The following is a 22,562-nucleotide window of genomic DNA, read 5'->3' on the forward strand; positions in this document are numbered from 1 at the left end:
TTCCCCAAAAATATTTATTTATACAAAGATTTTGAGAGTAATATTTGTATTTGTCTTTATACCTCAGTCTATGTGTCTGGGGCCAAGTCGTGTGGCACATTTGCTGCTTCCCCGCATGCCTCACCCGTTCTAGCACCTGCTTCCAGGAACACCAGATGAACACAGGGTCTTGGGGGATAGAGGGGAACCCATAATGCCCCAAGACTGCACAGACCATAATCCAGATACGTGCACCCTGACCTGGACGGTGTCTAGCCAGATGTCCAAGGGGAAATACGGTCGAGGAAGAAGGCGAGAGGAGGGGCCCAGAGGGCGGGCAGGAGAGCGTTCATCCCACCCTCCGCTTCTGAGTTCGGCGTGTCCATACGGCCCAATCCAGTTGATGGCCCGGGAACGACATTACCTGGATTTTCTCCCTGTAATGACCCTCGGTGCTGACTGATGTCGAGAGGACCATTTGCAAAAAGCAGATTCATCCTTAATCCCAGGGAGTATGAGCTACAAATCTGGGACACTGTCTAGGTAACCTGCCTGAAGGAAAATGCTTGCCTTGTCTAAAGTGATCCAGGCTCCCTAGAGCAGATGTGGGGCAGCGATGAGCCAATCTGACCTCAGAAGCGTCTTCCAGCCTGGCCCTGTCCCGGCCGTTCTCTGCCCTTCCTCCTCCCTAGGGTTTCCCAGATCCATTGCCACACCATGTGTCAGGTGCCGACTCGCCATCCCTCTTCCTCCGTCCCCACCACGTCTGTCTAGGTCACAGAAAATCTGTGTATTCTGAAGAGTTGGGCCTTCCCCTAACCAAACCCACACTTTCTTTACCACAGTGATTCTCAGAGCCAGCAAGAAGGAGAAATGTCCCAAAAGGGAACATCCGTCTCAGCCATTTGCCTGGAGCTGAAGGTTGCGGGCTCCAGGCCTCTAGGTGAGGAGTGTTGCTTTTGTGTTTCCCGAGGAGCAGGCAGTCAGGCAGTGGCGGTTCTCTTTCCTCTCTCTCTGTCGCAGGCGGGCTCTCAGCTACACTTACAGGACTTGACCACCATGTTAGAGAGCTGTTCCACCTTGGGGGTCCTCCCGACATAGTACAGGATGGTCAGGGGCTCCAAGTCCTGGGGCACACAGCAAGGTGAGGCAGAGGCTTCGGGATTCAGGGTGTTGTACAGTCCCAGCACCTGGGGAGGACACGTCATTTAGAGGTTGGCAAGCCAGGCCCCGGGCCGAGAGCCCTCCGCCAGTTCTGGGGGCCGCTCCAGAGACGGGGCGAGCGGTAGACTGGCCAGCCAGGCTATTTCGGTTTGGGGGAACATCTGTACCGGTTTGAGCATTATCAGGTTAAGCTTGTAACAATTATCGGGCGACTTTGACGGGATAATGAGATTTTCTTTGCTGTTAAGAAACGCTCCTATATCGGTGTTCCTAGCTGCGACTGGCCACTTTGGTGAGAAGTGATCTCACTAAACGCCGCGTTGGGCCATTCAGTAAGCACCAGAGTGTGGGGCCCCAGACCGGATGCAGTAATCATGAGCTATCGGGAAACACGTTCCACAAATTACTGCCCTAGCTTTGATTCCCCTTGAGGGAAAGAAAGGCCAGCAGCTAGTTTCTCCCTTTCTCTTCCCACTGTTGCATATTAGCTTCTTCTGTGTGCTTTGCATTATCTTTCAAAGTAACTTTTCTGCATCCAAGAGGCTGGAATTATCAGAGTGTTTGAACGGATGGTAGAAGCCTCTTTTCCCCCACACTCCCCGCTAGCTGTGTGCAGACATCTTTGACATACAGGGTGGGGTGTGACCGTTAATTTCCAGAATGGTACAAGAGCTTTAGAACTAATTTTAAAGTCTGGTGGAAACCATGGAAGAAATTTTAAAGGGCACAATGTGACGAAGTAGAGTCGGGCCAGGGTGCCAAGATCAGAACCTTCACAAAGGGATTTTACTCGCCCTGGATCATCATTCGCTCATTCCACATTCAGTCCTTCACGCATTCAGTTGAACCAGTGGCCGGGCGGCTCCGCCCCAGCGCCCCGCCTGGCATGAGCCCCGCCCCGTACCGTGCTGTGGGTTGTGTCCGCACTGCGGAGGTAGGGGCAGGGGCCTGAGCAGAAGTTGGCATAGTAGCCCTTAGGTTCGTGGACCCATTTCCAGCCCAGATCTTGTCGGAAGTCAATGTAGAGAGGGCGCACACAGCAGTTCTCCTCCAAATTGCTACAACGAAAAACATTTAGAGACAATCAACCTAAAGGAAACCACCCATATGAAAGAACTTCACCAACGGCCCTCGTATTTGTACCTGGAGTCCTTCCAGGTCATCCTAAGAGGTGGTCCTAATCGATGGAATCCCAGGTTCAAGTGCATTGAGCAGTATATACCATAAAGGCATTTTCTTGGTCCCAAGGACACAACAGGCAGATACAGATGATGCATGAGGAAGAGAAAAAAGGCAAAAGTGGACCTGCGCCCTTTTTCACGATGGATCAAAGCAGAGCCTTAAACTGCTTCACATAGAACCAAGCACTGAATGCTCTTAGCCAGCTCAGTTTTCTTGAGGTTGGTGTCATTGTTCCCTTCCTAATGTGCACCCAACCAGACGTGAACTCTAAGCTCATGCCGCTCACATACAACCTGAGACTGCTCAGACTAAACCCAGGGGCCATCACATAAAAAATGAAGGGTAGGGGCGCCTGGGTGGCGCAGTCGGTTAAGTGTCCGACTTCAGCCAGGTCACGATCTCGCGGTCCGTGAGTTCGAGCCCCACGTCGGGCTCTGGGCTGATGGCTCGGAGCCTGGAGCCTGTTTCCGATTCTGTGTCTCCCTCTCTCTCTGCCCCTCCCCCATTCATGCTCTGTCTCTCTCTGTCCCAAAAATCAATAAAAAACGTTGAAAAAAAATTAAAAAAAAAAAATGAAGGGTATCCTTCCATTAGACTCATGATTCACCCCAAGTGCGATTATCAGGCCATTTCAATTCTGTTCCCTGCAGAAATCCATTTGGCAGTAACTCTTGCCAAGTGGGCATCTAGCCTGTTCTTCAATGTCTGCTGAGACTTAAGACTTACCACTTCCAAAATCTGGCTTCTTGTGGGTTCCGAGGGTGAACCATGGCAGACACTCTTGGTTATCTATTCAGTAGCCATCCCTACCTCCCTTCTCCCTTGCCTCCTCCCATCACAAGAGTCGAGAGCACCATTTTCCTGGCCTCTCTTGCAGGTAGGGGTGGTCATGTGACCCTGCAATGACCAATCAGACATAAGGAGAAGTATGCAGAGGGTAAGGGCAAATTCTGGCAAAAACATTTTGATTCTTTATAAAAGTCACAGATGGGAGAGGAGAGCTTCTGGCTCTGCCTCTTCCCCCTTCTTTCTTGTCTTGAGCCTGGACAAGATACCTGGAGCTTTAGCACTCCCTGCAACCATAAACAAGAAGATGAAAAGCAAACCAACATAGTAATCATGGTGGCCTGCAGAGAGAGAAAGCCCATATTCCCGATGGCATAATTAGGCAGCCAGCCCAGCCCTGAGCCTGCTGCTGTGGGCCTATTGTGAACAAGAAATCCTTTGGGGTTTAGGCCACTGTTACTTGCAGCCAAGAGCATCCATTCCTAACTGATTAAGAGCCACACAGAACAAATCTACACGCCAGCCTTCAGACAGTCGGCGCAACGTCACTGCTTCTGTTACACCTTCAAGCTCAACAGCCTGAGTTCACTCAGTTGTTCCTCGTAAGACGTGGTCGTAGATCTGAAAAATTTCCTAATTCATTCTCCCCCAGCTCCATTCAGGCATCCCCCTCTCCAGCCAGACTGACCCATGCGTGCTCCTTCCTTCCTCCGCCCATATCCCTACAGGTCCAAGCCTCACTCACCCACGGAGGCTCAAATTCCACACCCTTCCGAAGCCTTTCCTGCATCCACAACTTCTTGCTCCAAATTCTTCAGGCACTCGATCTTTCAGACCTTCTCATGGATGTGGGCATTTTCTACCTTTCAGTAATTGCTGTGTGTGCTTTATCATCCCCTCCCTTATGAATGAAGAGCTAAACTAGATCAGAGAAGAAGCTCTTTCTTTTCCTCTCTTCCCAGGGGCTACGTAGTCCTTCTGAGTTAGTTCATTAATTTCTCCAGCTCAAATTCCCCCGGAAAGGGGAGGCTGCCCTACTCCCCTCACCCAGGAGCATCCTTGAGCAGCTCATAGGGAACAGAGCACTTCTTTCGTGGGAAGTTCTCCACTCATCTCCCCCATGCACAAACACCCCCTACAAGTCCTTTAAAACACAAAAACTGCGGGGATGCTTTGGCCAGGTATCTCCGATCCAAACTGTCTGAACCACACTCCTCATTTCCTTCACCTGGGCCCTCACAGAGCTGGGCTGTGGAGAAACAGTAGGGCTCCCAGAAAAACAAGAACACCTCTGTAAGAGGGTTTGTGAATCGCATCCAGGACCCCCGGGTTAGCACCGCTTAAGCCTAGGGACTGAGCCACAGCAGGTGCACCGTAAACGTCTCAGGAGTCCCGGGTCGTGAGAGGGCCCCAGCTCACCGGAAGCAGTAGTTGGTGTCCAGGGCCCGCTTCTTCCTCTGCCCGCCCTGGCCCGGGTTGTCCAGCCGGTGCGGGGGAATCATCATGAGGATGAGGTGAGGGTTGTGGTGGTCCTTCTGCTTCTTGAGGCGCCCGAGATCCCCACGGCCATGATCATCCTCGCTGTCCACACCTGCAGAAGGGAAACAGGATGACAGTCTCCTGTCTAAGGAAGGCAGAGTGGAGGCTGTGTTCTCACCCCATCCCATCTCCGCCCCGGAGGAGGGGCAGTGCAATCTCTGCGGAAGGTGTCGGGAGAAGCACGGCTTCATGCTAACATCCAGCTGCAGGAAGGGGAGGACCGGGTGGAGGGGCTGGTCGCACAGGAACTCCCAAGACACCCGTGGTCGGATCCCCTCATGACTCCTGTGTGTAAATCTTTCAGAATGCAGACAGCCCTTCCAAGAGGCTTCCTGGTATCTCAGGGATCCATGAAGCTTCCGTAGAGAATCCCAGACACATTGCTTTGTGCTGTCGGTGTAGATTCTGAGACTTAGAATCTTGGGGTGTGAGTTTCCTCTTATCATCTGAATCGGTCAAGACCGCACAGAAGTCCTACCCATAAGGTAAGGTGTCTCCGTTGAAGGTAGCTTTAACGGGAGCCAGAGGAATGAGACTGAATCATCATTAAACTTGCACGTGCACTAGTTGCTTCACAGAGTTCTCACTATCACGCTCAGGTGAGATAATGAAGTATATGACACACAGATTAGCAAATAAACTCTCAGGCTGGGGGGACCTGCTATTTCATCTAAAAAGGAGAAGACTGAGGACTGAATTAGTCTCAACTAAAAGGAGATCCATTTTGTGACAGGCAGCTGCCAGCTGTTCATCTCCACCAAGGACAGGAACACGAGGAGCTTAATTTACACGGTGACGGAAGGGACCCTGGACCCCACAAAGGGGCACTAGGACCATAAGAAGAATGGGAGGCCTGGATCTAAAATTCCCTTTTGTCCACATTGAGAAACCACCTCACACCGGTCAGAGTGGCTAAAATTAATGACTCAGGAAACAACAGATGCTGGCGAGGATGTGGAGAAGTGGGAACCCTCTTGCACTGTTGGTGGGAATGCAAACTGGTTGCAGCCGCTCTGGAAAACAGTGTGAAGGTTCCTCAAAAAATTAAAAATGGAACTACCCTAAGACCCAGCAATAGCACTACTAGGAATTTATCCAAAGGACACAGGAGTGCTGATCCATAGGGGCACATGGACCCCAGTGTTTATAGCAGCACTTTCAACAATAGCCAAAGTTATGGAAGGACCCAAATGTCCATCAAGTGATGAATGGATAAAGAAGATGTGGTATATCTGTACAATGGAATACTACTTGGCGACGAGAAAGAATGAAATCCTGCCATTTGCAACAACGTGGACGGAACTGGAGGGTATTGTGCTAAGTGAAGTAAGTCAGTCAGAGAAAGACAGAGATCGGATCTTTTCACTCATATGTGGAACTTCAGAAACTTAACAGAAGACCATAGGGGAAGGGAAGGGGAGAAAGTAGTTTCAAACAGGGAGGGAGGAAAACCACAAGAGACTCTTAAATACAGAGAACAAATTGAAGGTGGATAGGGGGATGGGGGAGAGGGGAAAATGGGTGATGGGCCTTGAGGAGGGTGCTTGTTGGGATGGGCACTGGGTTGTTGTATGTAAGCGATGAATCATGGGAATCTACTCCCGAAGCCAAGAGCACTTTATGCACTGTACGTTAGCTAACTTGACAATAAATTATAAAAAAAAATTTTTTTAGTAAAAAATAAAATTCCCTTTTCTGCGGCACATGGGCGGCTCAGTCGATTAAAAGTCCAACTCTTGTTTCAGAAGCTCAGGTCATGATCTCCCGGTCATGAGATCCAACCCTGCATCAGACTCCATGCAGAGCACGGAGCCTGCTTGGGATTCTCTCTCTCCCCCTCTCTCTCTGTCCCCCCCCCCCTCAAAATAAACTGTAAAAAATAAAAAATAATAAAAGTAGGCTCTGAAATAGAGCCCATGAAGGGTAAAAGCCCAGGGCTGGGAGCCAAGAGAGGCCTGCACCTTTTCCCAGACAAGACTCTGATCTCAGGCTCTGGCTTGGTTGGTTTGACCTTGAGGAACCACCTGGCTTCAGGCAAGCCTCAATTATCCAAAATGGGACTATGAAAGGAAAAGAGAACTTCGCTGACATCCAGAGATTGTCCACAGATTGCACGCCTTAGAAACATATTGGAAGTCCACAGAAGACTCTTAACTATTTCTCTATCTCAATACAAACACCCTGAGCCCCAAAGCGATCATTCACACCCAGATGACTTCTGGGTGGGAATCAGGGTGTCTCTGTAACATCTGGAAAGTTCAGTAGTCAGATCACCACAGTTCATTTCTTTTAGGGAAGGGAAAGACAACAGCGATTTGTTGAGTGTTTGCGGTACTGGGTTTGACATTTGTTATCTCGTTTAATTTGTGTGATAACCCTATGAAAGAAGCATTCTCAGCTCCATTTTACTGACTGAACTCAGAGAGGCGGACCCGTTGGCATCCATGACTATACCCCTCTTCCCAATGTAATACTGTCTTCCAGATGTTAACATCTTCTATCTATAAACTGAAAGTCACGCCCGTTGTCTTTGGGGCAAAAACAGTTGGCCATCTCTGTGAGGGAGCTTGGTTGCTTCTCTTGGGGTCTGGTAGGCGTCTCCTGTTCTATCCCATCTCATCAACTGCCCCCACCCCCACTATACACATCCATTTTGTTACCTTTGAATTTGATTTCCATCACCTCATGAATGTTTTCCAAGATGTCTCCATTGGGCTGAAATGTGTGACACGGACAGTGAATGCTGATTTCCAGACCTAAGTTGGACTCTGCAAAATAAGACATGGAGTCAGTGAGAAAATTCTTTATGTGATGCGGAAGTGTGCCCATCACCGTGCCTGTGGGCCAGGGCTCTGCTCCCACAGGCAGTCACGGGAGCTGAGTAATACCGAGGGTCCCCGAGGACAGAAAGTGCTGCGAAAGCTACAGTGGACCTCCACACATGCGTTGCCGCACTGCACGTGTTTCTGTTATGTCAGGAACAACCAAATAAAGGCATAAAGGGAAATTAATGGGAAGGAGAATTTTCAAGGTCATCTATTTTCAAAGGATGGTAGTGGGAAAAACTGTCACCCACCTCCTTGGGGGGGAAGAATGAGGACATAAGAGGAAGAAAAACAGCCATCACACCCCCTAGGTGTTTGTTGCAAGAGGGGATATTCGAGCCAACCTACTGAGGAAAGATAAAGTAAGAGGCAGGGGGACTAGGAGAGGCCAGGGAAAGAGGCTCGCTGAAGAACTTTAGAGCAGAGAGGCAGTGATTCAAAAGGCCACAAAGTCCACCAGACGGGAGGAAGATGGGACAGTCTGGGCCATAGGATTAAGTCAGGAAGCAACGCTAGAGGCAAGGTCACCTGCACACAAGCAGCGGTATCAGTCTAGGTAGAAGACGCCAGCCTTTCTACCAGGGCCATGATTGTGGGTGTAAATGGACTGGTAGATTCCAGAGGAGATAAGATGAAAATCACAGTTACCCTTGGCCATATTTTCTTGAAGGGATAAGGACATAACTGGGTCAAAGTTACTTGGAAGTTTCTTCTCTGGGAATCCTTGTTCGCTTAACAGCGAAGCTGGAGATGTGGATGGCTGCTGAGGGAAAACGAACAGCTCAGGAAGACAATTGTGAAATCAGAGCACAGGCCACAGAAGATGGCCAATGGCCAAGGCCAACGGCCCAGATGATATGAGCTCAGAGAGAACCAGCAGGAGGAAATCTGGAGGTGCCAGGGTTTGTGGACTGAAACTCGGTGTAAGACTACCAGCTGTAGCCCTTACTCCTATTAGTTGTGGGATCGAGGTGTTTTGGTTACTAAAATTGGGGAATCGAGGAAATTAGTAAAAGGGGTTGGGTAAAGTGGAGGGGGGAAAAAAAGGAAGAATAAAAAGAGTTCAAAACATTTGAACTGGATCCAGGAATTCTGTGCAGGGAAACCAGGAAGGATCGGTGTCATATCAGTTCTGCAGGGTAAGACTCAACTAGGGAAGTTCTGTTAACCCGGAGACAGCAGCAAGCTGTGGTGTAGGAAAGGTCATGAGGAATGGACCCTTCTGCATTCAGGGTCAGCATCTCAGCAAGCTGATTGATTTACTGCATCCCGAGCTGTAGGGGGGCAGCAGTTCTGTGTGAGCATCCAGCCTTGGGACCAACCTGTGGTCTTCCCGATATCTGGTGTCACCAGGGAAAACCCCAGAGCCCAAACCAGCTCAGCACCCTTCTCATGCACAGAATGGCCCAACTTCAGAGGTTCTGGTCACTGTTAGGCAGGCCTGGATCCCTTTTTCCATAAACTCCAGAACCCAGTCTCATCTGTCCTGCTCCAAGCCAGGGCAGCCTCTAGGACATACTGACCCTTGCTGAGCTTGAAGACTTCTATTCCAGAAGGTTAGCTCTGGTGGGAGGGATGGGACTAATATAACAAGGAAGCTGAGGCCCAGCCAGAGAACAGGGAGTGAACAGAGACGGAGCCGTAGCTGTGTTTTCTTCCTGGTTTAAGGCCATTGAGGGAAGGAGCTAGGGAGGTTGAAATGGGATACAGAGTGTATTTCCTAGTACTCAGAAGGGGCCAAGGCCAAGAGAGACCTGGAGTGGACGAGTTCTGTGATTCTGTGAATTAGAAAGTCAAGGTGCAGACAGATGTGTGGGGATAGTTAGGCCTTAGTGTCAGAGATGGTGGCCTGGCTTGGCCAACAGGCTCTGTCTGTGTAGAAAACTCACCGTGATGATAACAATTACCAACATTTGTTGGGCATTCTATGTCAAACGCCGCTTTAAGACTTTACATGCGTTAATTCATTCAATCTTTAAAATAATCCTACAGGGGCGCCTGGGTGGCGCAGTCGGTTAAGCGTCCGACTTCAGCCAGGTCACGATCTCGCGGTCTGTGAGTTCGAGCCCCGCGTCAGGCTCTGGGCTGATGGCTCGGAGCCTGGAGCCTGTTTCCAATTCTGTGTGTCTCCCTCTCTCTCTGCCCCTCCCCCGTTCATGCTCTGTCTCTCTCTGTCCCAAAAATAAATAAAAAACGTTGAAAAAAAAAATTTAAAATAATCCTACAAAGTAGAGACTACTACTACCCCCCATTACATAGATGAGGACCCTGAGGCTTAGAGAAATTAAATGGCTTGCCCAAGATGCCCAAGCAGTAAGCAGTAGAGCCAAGATGCCATCACCTGATGCTGGAACCATCCTAATTGTTTGAGACAAGGAGGGATAAAAAGTGGGGCAATAGAGACTACCAAAGGAAGATGCCTGTGTTTTTCCAGCATCCGCCCCCCACCTGCCCCCATCCTAAGCTATGAGGCTGGCTGTGCTCCCCGACAGGGCTGCTGGGGGATGCCTGACTCTGCACCTGGAGAAACTGCAGACCTTGTAGAGCAATAAATAGCCCAAGGGTCTGAGGACCCAGGCCCCTAACTCTGGATAGGGCTCCAGCCGGCTCCGGGACCTAGAAGGCAGCCTGGGAACCTAGCGCACGGTAGGCTCTTGGATGTTGGCTGAGTGAATACAAGACCCTATATGTGACTCGGCTTCCTCATCAGTCCGCACCACCAGTTGTTCCATTTGGAGCCCATCTGCTGCCTTGTTTGGGGCCACGAACTCTGAAAAGACTCCTGAGCTCTGCATAAGTAAAGGTCTGTGTGTGATTCCCCTGTACGAGGGGCGGGAAGCATCTGCCTAAGTGGGAACTGAAGGTTCCAATGAAGGCCTAACCTCAGAATTGGCAGCAGTGGGGATGGTGGGTGGGGGACCCACAGGTTTTATTACGAAATTATCTTTTTGATGTCTCAAGGAGGATGGAAATCATTCTCCGCGCAAACTTCTCATTGAGCTCTGCAGCTGGGAAAATAAGAACTCCTTCAAGTGCCCAGGGCTTCAAAGAAATCCAGGTGGAGCTGATCAAAATCAGACAGGGAAGCTAAGAGATTAATTTCCCCGGCCTCTCCTTTCTGCAGCCATGTCAGGCTCTAGGTGGAGTGCCGTCTGAGTCAGAATTCCCAACTGTGCTGCCCAGGGCAGATCCCTGTCCCGTGGGTGCTCCTAGGCTTCTGGCTTTGTGCTCAGTAGGGGAGATAGGATGGAGCTCCCAGGTACCCCTGGGGGTGAGGCAGGACCTCCAGCCCGCGATCAGCCAGCTCAGCCATCAGGTGATGCCCCTTCGATGAGGACCTACAAATTCGGACGCGTACGGAGCCCAGGCAGGTGACATAAGTGTGCGAAGATAGCCAGCGTATCATGCTTAATGGGGACTGCCGGCCTCACTCGGGGGGCGGGGGGGAACAGTGGGGACCGGGAGGGCCTACAGGGGTGTGAAGAATGTGTGCCCCACCTCAAGAGGTGGCCACTACTCCTCTCCCATGGATCGTTACCAGGAAATCTTCCCACTTTTCTAGAAAATCCAGAAGTCCAGGTTTTATGTGAAATCTCCTGACTTAAAAAACAAAACAAAACAAAACAAAACTGCGGGCCATTATTTAATTTACAACATTACGTAGGCCGAGCCTTAGGGCGTTAACCCCTGGTTTCCCAAAACATCAAGTACAGGGAAGGACCCACCAGCTCCAGGGACGCTGGACATCAGGACGTGGATGGACTGTGCCTCTGTGGCAGTGATGATGGAAGGAAACTCTTGGCAAGAGGGGGAGAAGGAACAGACGAGCCCGCCGTAGGCACCTGCTCCCCACTGAGCATCATCCAGACAGTACCACCAGGTAAAGAAGGGGAGAAACAGCACAGCGTGATGTTACGAGGCACCACAACTGCCAGTCAGGACACTCTGGTTCTGATCCAGGCTGGATAACCCTGGTCAAGTCACTTAACCTCTCTGGGCCCCAGTGTCCTCGTCTGACCTAATGAAAACTCACTCTTGTGTAACAGGCTGAAAGCCGTGAGGTTCTCTCACATACACTGTATCCTTAACACAGCCCGTGAGGCATGCAGGGAAGGGACCAGTACCTGATTTTCCAGGTGAGGGAACAGAGCAAGTGGGTGAGAAATTTGGGATGGGTGAAGTTTGATACGGTGATAGGACAGCTCTCCTTGGATGACTACCACGCTTTTCGAGCTTAGTTGGCCCCAGCAGAACCTGCCCCCGTATCTGCTCTTCTCCCCGCCTTCCCCGTGTCAGTAAGTGTTAGCCACCCGGGGGGTTCCGTCCACAATCAGAGAAGGCGTTCTACTGTCTTCACACCCCATGCCTCACCAGCCGGCCCAAAATATACGACAAATCTGTATCCTCTCCACGCCCATGGCCACCACCCTAGCCAAAGCCCCTTTTGCCCTCATCCGGGCTGCTGCAGGGGCCCCTACATGGTCGTTTTGTTTATTATTTTTGAGAGAGAGCATGCGCGGAGGGGAGGGGCAGAGAGAGGGAGACAGAGGATCTGAAGCAGGCTCTGCACTGACAGCAGCGAGCCCGATGCGGGGCTCAAACTCACAAATCGTGAGATCACAACCTGAGCCGAAGTCAGCCGCTTAACTGACCGAGCCACCCAGGCACCCCCCAAACTGGTTTTCCTACTCCTTCCTTTGACTTCATGGCAACCAGAGGGACCTTTTAAAGATGGAAAAGATATAAAATCACCTCAGTCCACATCCCAGCCCTGCTTGGAATACTCCAGGGCTTCTCACCACATGTGGAATGAGTCCTAAAACCTGACCATGGCCTCACAGGTCCCAAATTAAATGGCTCCGGCGACCTCTGGCCCCCCAGCTCACTCCGTTCCAGCCACATCGGTCCGTGTGCTGCCAGAACAAACCAAGCCTGCTCCTGCTCGGGGGCCTGGGCCTCACTACCTCCTTCGCCCAGCATATCCCTATTGAAACCTTTTCATCACTCAGGCCTCGGTGCACACACTCCTTGTCACAGAGACCCTCCCTGAGCATCTCATGTCAGACTGCGCCCTGTCATCATCACAGTGCCCTCTATGTTTCATGGCACTCATCACTGAGATTCCTATTCATCGATATGTTGCCTTGTATAGTGTGTGTCTCTCCCACGAGGAAAGAAGCCCGATGGGATAGGGACCTCACCGGCCTTGTTCCCGGCTGCATCCACAGTAAGCCATACTTAATTTTCTTCGTAAGTATCGGTTGCGTGAACAGATGAAGAACACAGCGAATCAATGGCAGAGCTAGCATTCGAACCCAGATCTGCGACTCTTCTGGTTTTGTCCTCTTCCTTCTGTTTCGGAAATGACCAAGGGACCTGAGGGATCCTTCCCAAATGCTCAGGCTAAGAGTCAACCTACCTCTTCGCAAGAGCCATTCCCGCACGGTGTCAGTGACGTCGAAAGACAGCCATTCGGCGGTGCCCCGTGTGGGCAGATTTTTGCCACCGATATAGCGCTGTTTGGCGATGTGCTCATCGGGCCGGAGTATCTAGAGGGCGGAGAAAGGAGTAAGCGGCCCAGGCCGGGACAAGGACGGCAGCACATGTCACAATGCAGAGGGGCACGTGAGGCGAGCAACAGGAAACTGAAAATTCCCGAACGCTCCTTCAAACGCTTAGCTAATGCTTAATCCTCTCAGCGACAGACGCACGTACAGAAAGCAAGACTCCAAGAAGGTAGGATTCACACCCAGGCCTTCTGAACTGCGCACAGAGCAGAGGCCTGCAGGGGCAGGGGAGCCGGCTTTCCCCATCCGTCCCTGTCCGTGTGGCTTCTGTTCTGGGAGGGGCTCACCTGGAAGAGCTCGATCCTCTGCTCACTGCGCTTAGAGCTGGGGTTGGGCACCCGCAAGACCCGGAATTCCGCTCGGAACAGGTTGGTTCCATTTTTCTCCACTGAGGACACGTTGAAGCGGAAGACCTTGGAGGTGATCCCTTTGGGGCAGACGGCCAGCTCATCTAGGAGATCAAGCAAGCAGGAGAGGTGCAGTAAGTGTGTGAGTGAGACCCCGCAGGAGCAGTGTGCGGCCCACAGACACCCGCCAGGTGGCCAGGGTCCCACCCATGACCTCCCTAGAGGCGTGAGGCCCCAGGCCTGAAGGCGGAGATGGGAGGAAGATCTTGGTGAAGGCCCGAGTCAGGAGCAAGGAGCCCCGTGAGTCCCGGGACCGGCACTAATGACTGGCCGGTCAAAGGCAATCGCCACTCCTCCCACAGCCTCGATATCCCAACTGTGGCAGGCTCTCCAGCCTGCTTGGCTACTCTTTTAGAAAACACACGTCCTCAAAAGATCTCAGCAAACCCCCTGGCGGTTTAACCATCTCACAGCTACCTGCCCCATGCATGTATTCGTTCCTTTGGGCGTTCATTCATGTATTACTCGTGCACTGAGCACATACTATGTGCCAAGCGCAGCGCTGACACTGGGAAGCAAAAATGAACAGACGTGCCCCTGCCTTCAAGGAGAGTCATGTCGGGGTGGGGGGGAGGATCTTAATACAAGGGCCCACATAATGGGACGAGCGGAAAAGTGTTGAGGGCCTTTGGAGAAGCCCAGGAGTTGGGAGGGACCAGAGTAGGGAGACAGCAGGGAGCACCTGATGGAAGAGGTACCATGTGATCTGGGTCCTGCAGGAGGAAAGGGTTTGAGGATGGAGAGGAAGGGATTTTCCATGAAGGACTGCTGGAAACAAAGCAGGGACAGGAGGAGATGTGAGTAAGAGGAAGCAGCCAGGGGAGGGCCCGCGAGACAAGGTCAGCACGGCAGGCTAGGGAGGCTGAAGTATCAGCCCGAGAGGCTGCATTTTATCGCGTTAGCAGTAGGGAGCCATGGAAGGTGTTAGAAGAGCAGTGCAGTGACTTAATTAACACTGTGTTTTAGACCCAATGAGGCAGCATCGGTATGGCAAAGAGCCCACATCTCAAGTCTGGCAGACCCACAGATGTTTCTTCAGACAGAGCTGGGCCATCCCCACTGACTCCTTTCTAAGGATTTCTGACTTTGACAGCACGTGCTCTGCCAGCCTCTGTCACCGTGCTGGCCTCTCCGTCCCTGTCCAGAAGACACGAGGCAGCAGATGCTCTTTCCCCACACCTCGGAGCCAGATGAAGAGAAGAGAAAGATCCTGTCTCTTCTGCACGCTTTACAACCTCAAGGTCGGAGCAGCATTAACACCCAGAGAAAAACTTTCTACCCAAACGGTAATAATAGCCAGAACTTGAAATTCAAGCTCATAGACCCAGATTCCACACATAATGGACATGGCTGGAATGAGCTCATAATCACCCCGAGGGGTGGTGTAGGAAGTCACGGACAAGGCGGGAAGGATCAGAGGCTTGGAAACAAGCAAATGCGCTACTGATCTTGAGGAAAGGATGAGCGAGTGTTTCTGGAAATTGCCATCTGGTGGGCCTGACACTGGTTCTTAGAAAATTAATGGAACAGATGTTAGGAAAACAAATGTGTGAATGCCGGCTAATGAAGCCCTGCTTAATAACTGGCTTCGAGAGAACAAATATTGCCAACTATTCCCTAAATTATTGCAGATAGAACCAGAAAGAGGCACCAGCGTGAGCAGTTTAATTTTTAAGTTTGCCCGTTTGAAACCCTCTGGACGTGGGTAGGTTCCTCAGACTGGCCACCCTCTCAAGTACTCGCACGCTTGGCTCCTGAAGGACCTGTCATCAGTGTGGCTTCAGTTATAATAGCACCTCCAGCAGCTGCTGAAAGGGGGCATAAAGCGTATGTCCACACGACGTGCACACTGCTGTGGAAAAGAAGATGGAACAGAAGATGGCGCATGCCAGTGAGGAGAGTCAGAGGCGGGTCAAGACAGCAGGAAGCCAGGACACGCGGGCAGCGATGAGCTAAGAGGGTCTTTAGCACACCCTTGTAACCATCCCTCCTTTGCTTCTTCCAGCCCATCAATCAGATATCTGTTCCCTACGACGGACTCCTCTTGGTGGGAACTTCAAGGAGATTTCGAGAAGGAGGTGGAAGGGTCATTTTTTATCACTGGGATCTACAGGTTTCTAGCAGAAGTAGAACAGACGCTGGGGCGGGGCGGGGGGGGGGGGGGGGGCGGTTCCTTGGTTGACACAAGGAAATTGACCCTATCAGTAAAGCTCAGACAGAACCGTTGGGGATTACAAAAGAACTGCCTAGGAGAGAAAAGAAAACGTAAATATAATCTTGGCAATTAAACCCACTGAAGAATGATGCCGTTTTAAGTAATTTGTGGAATGAGACTGTAAATCAACTGTGATATCTGACCCTCGAACAATCCTCGAGGAGAACGAGAAGTCAAATTGGCCATGTTACAAATGAGAGCGGCGCCCGGGTGGCTCGGTCGGTGGAGCGCCTGACCTCGGTTCGGGTCACGATCTCATGTTCATGAGTTCGAGCCCCACGTCGGGCTCCCTGCTGTCGGAGCAGAGCCCGCTTTGGATCCTCCTGTCTCCCTCTCTCTCTCTCTCTTTCAAATCAAATTTTTAAAATTGCAAATGAGAAAATTGAGTGTCAGGAAATTTAGCGGGTAGCACAGGTGGCATTTGAACCCAGGTCTTTGGACCATACCTCTTTTATTGAAGTGGGGAATCTGGAAGTTGGGGGGCCCAGAGAGATCTAGTGGAGGCACAGTTTCACCAACAAAATGAAGGCTTCCCTGAAGTGGGCCCAGAGTGCCAACTTAGGCCTAAGCAACAGCCAAGCCCCGCTCAGTTCTGTGGGTAAGCCGTGCTTCTGCAGGATGCTGGTATTATTGGGAGCTGGACTAGAGGATCCACCTTTCAAACTACAGTATGACCAACTTTTTCCACTGCGCGAGAAATACATATATTGGTGGAGGCCCTTTCCCCCCCTTTTTTCCTATGAGGAGAGAAAAATAAGCAAAGAATATTCATGTAGAGTTTTCACACAAAAACGTGGAAACAGCTGACCGTGTTTCGACCATGCCTTTTAAAATGTTTTCAGACACCGGGGCTCCTAGATGTGCCTTTGCTTATATACATCATTTCTGCATGTAAAACCCTGCGGGTTCCAATGACAGCATGCATATTTCAGTGTGGCCAAGCTTCTTCTGGCTACACGTTAGGATCACCTGGAAAGCCTTGAAAATACACGATGCCTGGCCCCACTCGCCAGAGATGCTGACATGCTGACTACCTTGGAGTGGGTGGGTCCGGAGTTGTTTTCCTTTTCTTTTTTCTTTTCTTTTCTTTTCTTTTCTTTTCTTTTCTTTTTTTCTTTTCTTTTCCTTTCTTTCTCTTTCTTTCTTTCTTTCTTTCTTTCTTTCTTTCTTTCTTTCTCTTTCTCTTTCTTAAAGATCTCCAGATGATTCTGATGTGTAGCCAGAGTTGAGGGCCACAGTTTATAGTGCTCTGCAAAGGGTACCATGGCTTCCAGATGTTCTAGAAGTATGAGAAACCACACTCCAATGATTTCACCATTAAACGGGTTAACCTTTAAACGTATTAGACATGCAGTTGGACCAATGCATCATTTGAAAAATTTTTGAATCAGAAGCCCATCAACATGTTAAGCCCCTGTTACAAGTTGGCAAATTTCACAAAAAGATCCAGATTTTCTGCTCTTCTGGGTTAACGGCAAGGTCGAGGCAAGCTGGACCCACATTCCTAAAAGCAGAAATCAGCAGGGACTGAGCAGCGGGTACCCTCTTTTAACAGGGCGTGGGCGCTTCCAGCTCCCCCCGCCCCTTCAGCCCCTTGCACACCCTATTCTCTCCTCGACCCTGAGGCCAAGTGTCCTGGGTCCGCCGTCATGGTGTTGGCTTTTCTTCCAGATCCTTCATATCAGCTGGGCACTTGTGTTTTCAGCTCCTTAAGGAGAGGTTTTGCCCTACAGTTCACTGAGTCTTAAGCCTCAGTGAGCTTAAGGATCAATACAGATTGCTTTTCGGAAATACAGATTCCCCAGGACCCCACGCCCAGCTTCTGATTCTGTAAGGGTGGGCTTGGGCCTGGGAATCCACATTTTTTACATTTACCTAGCCCTTCTAGGAGAAACACTGACCCAGCGTGCAGAGGGCACTGGCCCTTAACACAAATGAGTTCTTGTGATACAAAATATCTTTTAATTTTCAGAATGAAAAATCCAAATCCAAAAGTAGCATCCAGGAAAGAAAGGCTAAAATATCAAGTTTTCTCTTTGCTCAGGAACTCCGGGTTTGCCGGCTGTCTAAGAGCCACTGCTGGATGAAAACAAGGGTCTCCCGCCAGACACAGATAATTACAAGCCAGAAGTTAAAACAACACCTACACTGGTGATATCTTGATAACAAGGATGACAAAGGAATGGAAAAGCCTGTGTCTTTCCCCACCACGTGGGGCAGAGACAGCCTCCACAGAGCCAACTCCTGGTGAATTATAAAAGGATTTCCAGAGTCTTGCCTTCACTGCTGAGGCTGTTGAATCATCCCAGATGTATGCATAAAATTGCTTCAGCTGCGAGAGAGCTTAGAGATGATCTCTGACTTTACAGATGAGAAAACTGAGGCTCAGAGAGGTGACCTGACTAATGCCATCTGGTGTGGTTGCTTAACCAGCTTGAGGCTCTTCGTTAAAGAACGCCCTTCCGTTGAATCTGGGAGAACGTCTGTGACGATATCAATCTCCTGGCGATAACGATAGGCAGAGCTAAGAAAGAACACACCCAATGGTCCCTGTGCGGTCTGCCACCAGGGTTACAAATAGCTCCTACCCGCTCCTGCTTGGTCCGATAGGTGATTTGCTCATGTTGTAAATCAAAGTGCTATTGGAGCCTTGAGGTTAAAGGTGGGGCTTAAAATGTTTATTTTACACACTTGGGTTAGTGCCTAACAGCATGCATTCTGCAGGCAGAACAACGTCTAGGTTAGAGCCCCTGCTCTTTGAGGCACATTACTTAACTGATGCACGTTTCTGTGTCCTCATCCGTAAGGCAGAGAATCGGGGTTCCTCTCTGACAGGGCAGAGCCAGAAGATGGGCCCTCTCCTCTGTGCTCACCGTGGTGCCCTTTCTCCTGCACACGGGAAACGATTCCTTGCCATACTTTGCTCTCCAGCCTCCCCTATGTCCTTACGCCAGCTCCTGCTGTCACTTCCCTCTAAGTGCCCCTCCACTGGGTACAGGAGCAGGCTGGGAATGATGAAACGTGGAAGCGAATGCGATCTCATCACTTCCCCCCAGAAGCTCTGGCACCCAGACCCTGCTAGGGTCCCGCCACGGACCCAGTGCCACTCTAGGACACAGCCCTCGTGAGCTCAGGACGGGCTTCCCTCACCCCAAGCCTCTGAGGATGGCCTTCTGCTTCTTCTCAGCATCTGCCCCGCTGCCTCCTTTATAATTAGTGTGCCTTCTGCGCCTGCCTCTCTGGGGCTGGCTCGGCACCTGACCAGCTGCAGGGCGGGCCCAAGCCGCGTCTGCTCAGCCTCTGTGTCACCTCCAACAGCTGCAGAGAGTCTGGGCCTGCTTCCTGTTTGCACCTGCAAGCCTCCACGGCATCGCCCGTGTCCCGCTGTGCCCTGGCCCCTCCACAATATCCCAAATAGTATCTTGCTCCCTGTGCCGGGCTTGCTCCCAGCCTGACCAGGCTCTGTGGCCCGAAGGTCGCCCCTACCTGCTAGGGTTCTGCTGCTGCAGGCCAAGCTGCCCAGCGTCCGTGGGCCCTTGCCCTGGTTCTCCCCAAGACTGCTCGCTACCTGTGTCCTGAGTCTCTGTACAAAATCCACATCCACTGGCACCCATATGCCCTCGCATGCATCTGGCCCATTCATTCTCGGCTCTGGATTCCAGGCTGGATGCGCCCTTGTGACTCAGAATCCCTCCTCCCTGGGACTCCACCTCCTGACCCGGATCGTAAGGTCCGAGCCCTTCTCTCTCACCCTGGGCTCTCTTCAGACCTCTCCTGCAGGCCTCAGTTTTCCACCCTCGTGGCCACTATCTCCGGACTTGGTGGTTGCCCAGGGGGTTGGGGGTTCAGCCATCCAGGTGCTGGTGCCTCTGGGAACCGTGGGCCCCTGGCAGAGGCTGAGCCAGACCCACGGGAGGACCCTGGGCAGGATGCACTAGCCCTGCCTCTTACTTCGGCTTCCGCCCCGCACAGTAGCCACATCCTAAGGCAAGGCGCTCCAGGCGGCCACAGGAAACGGGAGCGGGAACCCCTCGCCAGTAACCACAGGCTCCTGGACCTGGCATGGGCCGGCTCCCAGTAGGGCCTTTTGCACCTTCAGCTGGAGCTGCTCCACCCACCAGCCACCTACTCCTCGTCCTCCTCTGCAGCCAGGTTCCTTTCAACTTCCCAAGTTCCCCCACTGACCCCCCTCACCCTGCCTGCTCCCTCCCACTCCCACTCCCCACTGCCAGGTGGGCCTGGAAGAGGTAGTCCGGGTGGTGAGGACACCTGCTGGTAGGAAAAGCAAACAGAGCTACTCCCAGGGTCCCTGGCCCAGCGCGGCTCACATTCCTCCTTCTCGGGCTGTCAGTTTCTCAACATCTGCCAAATCTCTCTCTCTTGTATTGAGGTTTTTTAAAGGTCCGTTCAGTAAACACACATGACTTCCACACGTGTACAAACACACACACGCAGACGTCTCACCCAGAAGCCTCCCAGCCTCTCAGCACAGACGGGAGCCTCCTGGGAGGACACACTCCCAGACATATGTCCTCTCTGCACCCACGGCCACACCTCCCACCCACTCTTCCCGTGACACGCAGACACAAAAGGGCGGCCAGCAATCATGTACACGTCCAGAGCCACAACCCTGCTCTCCCCGTGTCCACAGGCCTGGAAGACGCCCATTTTGAGCACATGAATCTGTCTACTGTACAAAGCCAGACTACACATCACCCTGAAGCACTTGTACGTGTGAACGTGGGTGCGTACCTTTCAACCACGCTCACAGCTCACGTGGGTCATGTGTGTGGCATAGACCGAAGGGCCTAGACAGCAAGCAGCTGGATCTTGCCTGGGCTTCAAAAAGCTTGACAGACATTAATCTAGGGCAAGTGTACCCTTCTTCCCAAGGACTGGAAAAACTAAACCAAAGACGCGTCACAATGAGTGGCGAAAACAAGGGAGAAGACCGAGGTCTCCAGACTCAGGGAGCTATAAGGGCTTTCAAGAGACCCAGCCCTGTCCCTCTATGGCATCTGTATGCTCGCAGTCGCCTATCCCATCACATGGGCCAGAGCACAGATGTGAACAGGACGGCACGGTGTAATTCCAAAGTAAAATCAGTCGAGGATGTGATGTGAGTTCAGCAAGCCACTCAACTCCAGGGCGCCTGGCCTCCCAGAAGCCCCCGGCTCTTCCCACAATGGCCCGGTCTCCCTCCCCAGCCACCCACCCGGCCCCAACTGTGCATCACGCCTCCTGAGCCTTGGTGTGGGTGATCCCGGGGCACCCTGCTGTGAGGCCCCCCGCTAGGCCCCCCCCCCAGGAACTCCCCACTCCTGCTCAGACCCTCTAGAGCAGACACCCCAGCGAGAACGTGGACTTACTGTGCTCCGCCAGCCCCTGGATCATGTCGAATTTATGGATTTCTTTGGCATAGTACTCCGACTCGGTGTTTTCCTGAGTGCAGCTGTCCTCCCTCTCCCCCTGCATCTCCTCCAGCAGCTCCCGGGTGCTGTTGTAAAGGGCCAGGACCTGGTAGGGGACGTGGGTCATCACCGATGGCTCGGGGGGACTGGTGAGCCTGAGCTTGCTCAAGATCTGTCCCCTAATGGCTTCCACCCTCTTCTTCTTGATGTGGCCAAAGTCCAAGGTGGTGCAAGTGGACAGAGAGAGGCTGACCGTGGCAAAGTTCAGCAGGGCCAGGACCACCAGAGCCCTGTGCAAGTGCATCTTCATGCGCAAGCTGGGGAGAGAGGCCAGGGGGGCTGCGAGGCCTGGCGAGGAGGAGACCCCAGCAGTCGTGCAGAAGGAGGGAGGAAAACCAGGCGGCCTCCCTAGATCCCGAAGACTGAGGCTTGGCAAGAAGGTGCATGAACTCACTGCACTGCGAGAGCTTCAGGACTTCCAGGAAGCGCTGGCAACCCTGAGCGCGAAGAAGCCGACTGTGTGCCTTGTAGCTCTGGGTTTCTTCTCCATGTGTCTAAACAGGTTCTGCTGGGCTCTGACTCCCAGCAGGCCAGGTGGAGGGCAAGCAGAGGGCTGGGAGGGGTGGCGAGGCAGCTGGGAGTGGGAAGGGAGCTGGAGTTTTTCCTTAGGTAAAAATAAATAGAGCGGATATCTGATATTGCCAAATGCCGCTTGGCGATGGGGAGAAAGTGGGTATTTTAAAGAAGGAGCAGAAGGACCGTGGCTGGGTCCCAAAATCAAAATCCTTGCCTTGCCCTGAAGGAGGGTAAGAAAAGAGAATGGAAAAGAAAAGGAAAAAAAAAATTGTTTAAAAAAAAAAAAAGTCAGATCACCAGTGAGTAGGTGGGGAGAGGCAGGGCTGGGCCGCGCTGGCCCAGCTCAAGGTGGGGGCAGCCCGACACACTTGTCTCTCGGGCACACCATTCATGCTTTCTCTTTTGTTTACACTTCCTCGGGGGCTTTCTAAATGACTTTGTTCACGCTGCCTCTCCTCTTCATTGGCTGGGAAGTGGGGGTATGTGCAATTGGAAGGCAGGGAGAACAGGCCCCAGGAACAATAATCCACTTGGACGCCCAGGGTCACCAGCACCTCGGCTTGTCTTCTCCCTCGGCCATTGCTTCTGTTCCCTGCTTCTCTTTAAAAAATAAAAAGGCAAAGAAAGAGAAAATAGAAGCCAGTTCACTGCACGCCTGCTCCGGAAAGCTGTTATTCCTTCTTTCTCAGGCTTCTTCCCCTATCTCTCCCCTCGCTTGCTCATTCCCTTGGCCTTGGCTTTCTGCTTCCCTCCCTTCCTCTCCCTGCTGCTTCTCCCTCTCCTTCTCCCTCTCTCTCTCTCCCTCTCCCTCGCTCCCTCTCGCTCCTCTCCCTCTCCCTCTCTCACACACACATGCACACACACTGCTTTCTCTATTTCTCTCTGCTGAAATTTTATACCTCCCTCCCATG

At 51.9% G+C, this 22,562-nt stretch overlaps 1 protein-coding gene across 1 annotated transcript; it reads right to left on the minus strand.

The window, feature by feature from the left end:
* TGFB3 (transforming growth factor beta 3) lies at positions 1-22,543 on the minus strand. The gene is made up of 7 exons (XM_060620334.3): positions 21,034-22,543; positions 13,330-13,493; positions 12,895-13,024; positions 7,311-7,418; positions 4,531-4,702; positions 2,048-2,201; positions 1-1,169 (listed from the first exon to the last, which is right to left on the minus strand). Exons 1-7 carry the CDS (start codon positions 21,383-21,385, stop codon positions 1,011-1,013), a joined length of 1,239 nt encoding a protein of 412 aa, XP_060476317.1. The 5' UTR covers positions 21,386-22,543; the 3' UTR covers positions 1-1,010.
* Positions 22,544-22,562: the final 19 nt, after the last annotated feature.

The sequence above is a fragment of the Panthera onca genome, chromosome B3 (assembly GCF_046562875.1).
Source record: "Panthera onca isolate mPanOnc1 chromosome B3, mPanOnc1 haplotype 2, whole genome shotgun sequence".
NCBI lineage: Eukaryota > Metazoa > Chordata > Mammalia > Carnivora > Felidae > Panthera > Panthera onca.

Excerpts from the sequence above, each read along its gene's own strand:
- TGFB3 (XM_060620334.3), bottom strand. The coding sequence starts at position 21,385 with ATGAAGATGCACTTGCACAGGGCTCTGGTGGTCCTGGCCCTGCTGAAC. Across the intron at positions 13,025-13,329 it reads AGAGGATCGAGCTCTTCCAG|ATACTCCGGCCCGATGAGCA; the intron begins GTGAGCCCCTCC and ends TCCGCCCTCTAG. Across the intron at positions 2,202-4,530 it reads GACACCAACTACTGCTTCCG|CAATTTGGAGGAGAACTGCT; the intron begins GTGAGCTGGGGC and ends TTTTCGTTGTAG.